This window comes from Myotis brandtii, unplaced genomic scaffold (genome assembly GCF_000412655.1).
Source record: "Myotis brandtii unplaced genomic scaffold, ASM41265v1 scaffold601, whole genome shotgun sequence".
Lineage (NCBI taxonomy): Eukaryota > Metazoa > Chordata > Mammalia > Chiroptera > Vespertilionidae > Myotis > Myotis brandtii.
The window spans coordinates 1,626,423-1,627,087 of NW_005370276.1; the positions used below are offsets into that span (position 1 = coordinate 1,626,423).

At 70.1% G+C, this 665-nt stretch overlaps 1 protein-coding gene across 1 annotated transcript in view; it reads right to left on the minus strand.

The window, feature by feature from the left end:
- PNKP (polynucleotide kinase 3'-phosphatase) overlaps positions 1–665 on the minus strand; it is a 14,898-nt gene that overhangs the window by 506 nt on the left and 13,727 nt on the right. Inside the window, exons 11-13 of the mRNA XM_014550442.1 lie at positions 480–648; positions 341–402; positions 5–205 (exon numbers count right to left, since the gene is read on the minus strand). Coding sequence (XP_014405928.1) covers positions 5–205; positions 341–402; positions 480–648 — 432 coding nt within the window. The remainder of the gene's footprint in view (positions 1–4; positions 206–340; positions 403–479; positions 649–665) is intronic.

Here is a 665-nt window from a genome sequence, read left to right on the forward strand (position 1 = left end):
GGGCGCACTTGATGTACCTGGGGTTGGGAAGGGCCAGGCTGGTAAGGGGCCCTGGGCCCCCCCTCCAGGGGCCTCCCCTCCAGGGGCCCTGGTACCTGGCCCTGCTCGCGGGATCTGGGTTTGTGTTGTCGATCACGACCCGTTTCCCTTGCTTCAGGGCCGCCTCACACATGGCCACACAGCGCTGCCACGACCCCAGGGTGTCCTGGGCACAGGGAGCAAGCGGGTCACGGGTGGACGGGGACATGGGGGGGAGAAGGGGGAGGGACAAGCACACACTGGGGGTGGGGCAGCAGGGAGAGAGCAGACCCACAGGGGGATGGGCAGGGACGGACCTTACCCTGTTCACGTGGACGTAGCCGGCGGACACCAGGTGCTCCTGGAGGAAGGTGGACTTCCCGGCTGGGGGGGCGGGGGGAGTGTCAGTGGGAGCTGCGGGGGGTCAGAGCTCCTAGGGGTCAGGGGTCAGGGCGTCTCACCCCCAGGGAATCCCACGGCGACGACCACCTCGGGGTTGGAGCTCAGGAGGGAGCTGGACTCGGGCAGGTAGAGCGGCCCCGAGGAGGAGACGGTCCTCTGGGGGAGACGGGACCAGAGGAGACGGGACGTGAGGAGGGAGGCCCCACACCCGCCCCGCCCCCGCCCCACTCAGCCTGCTGGCCTCC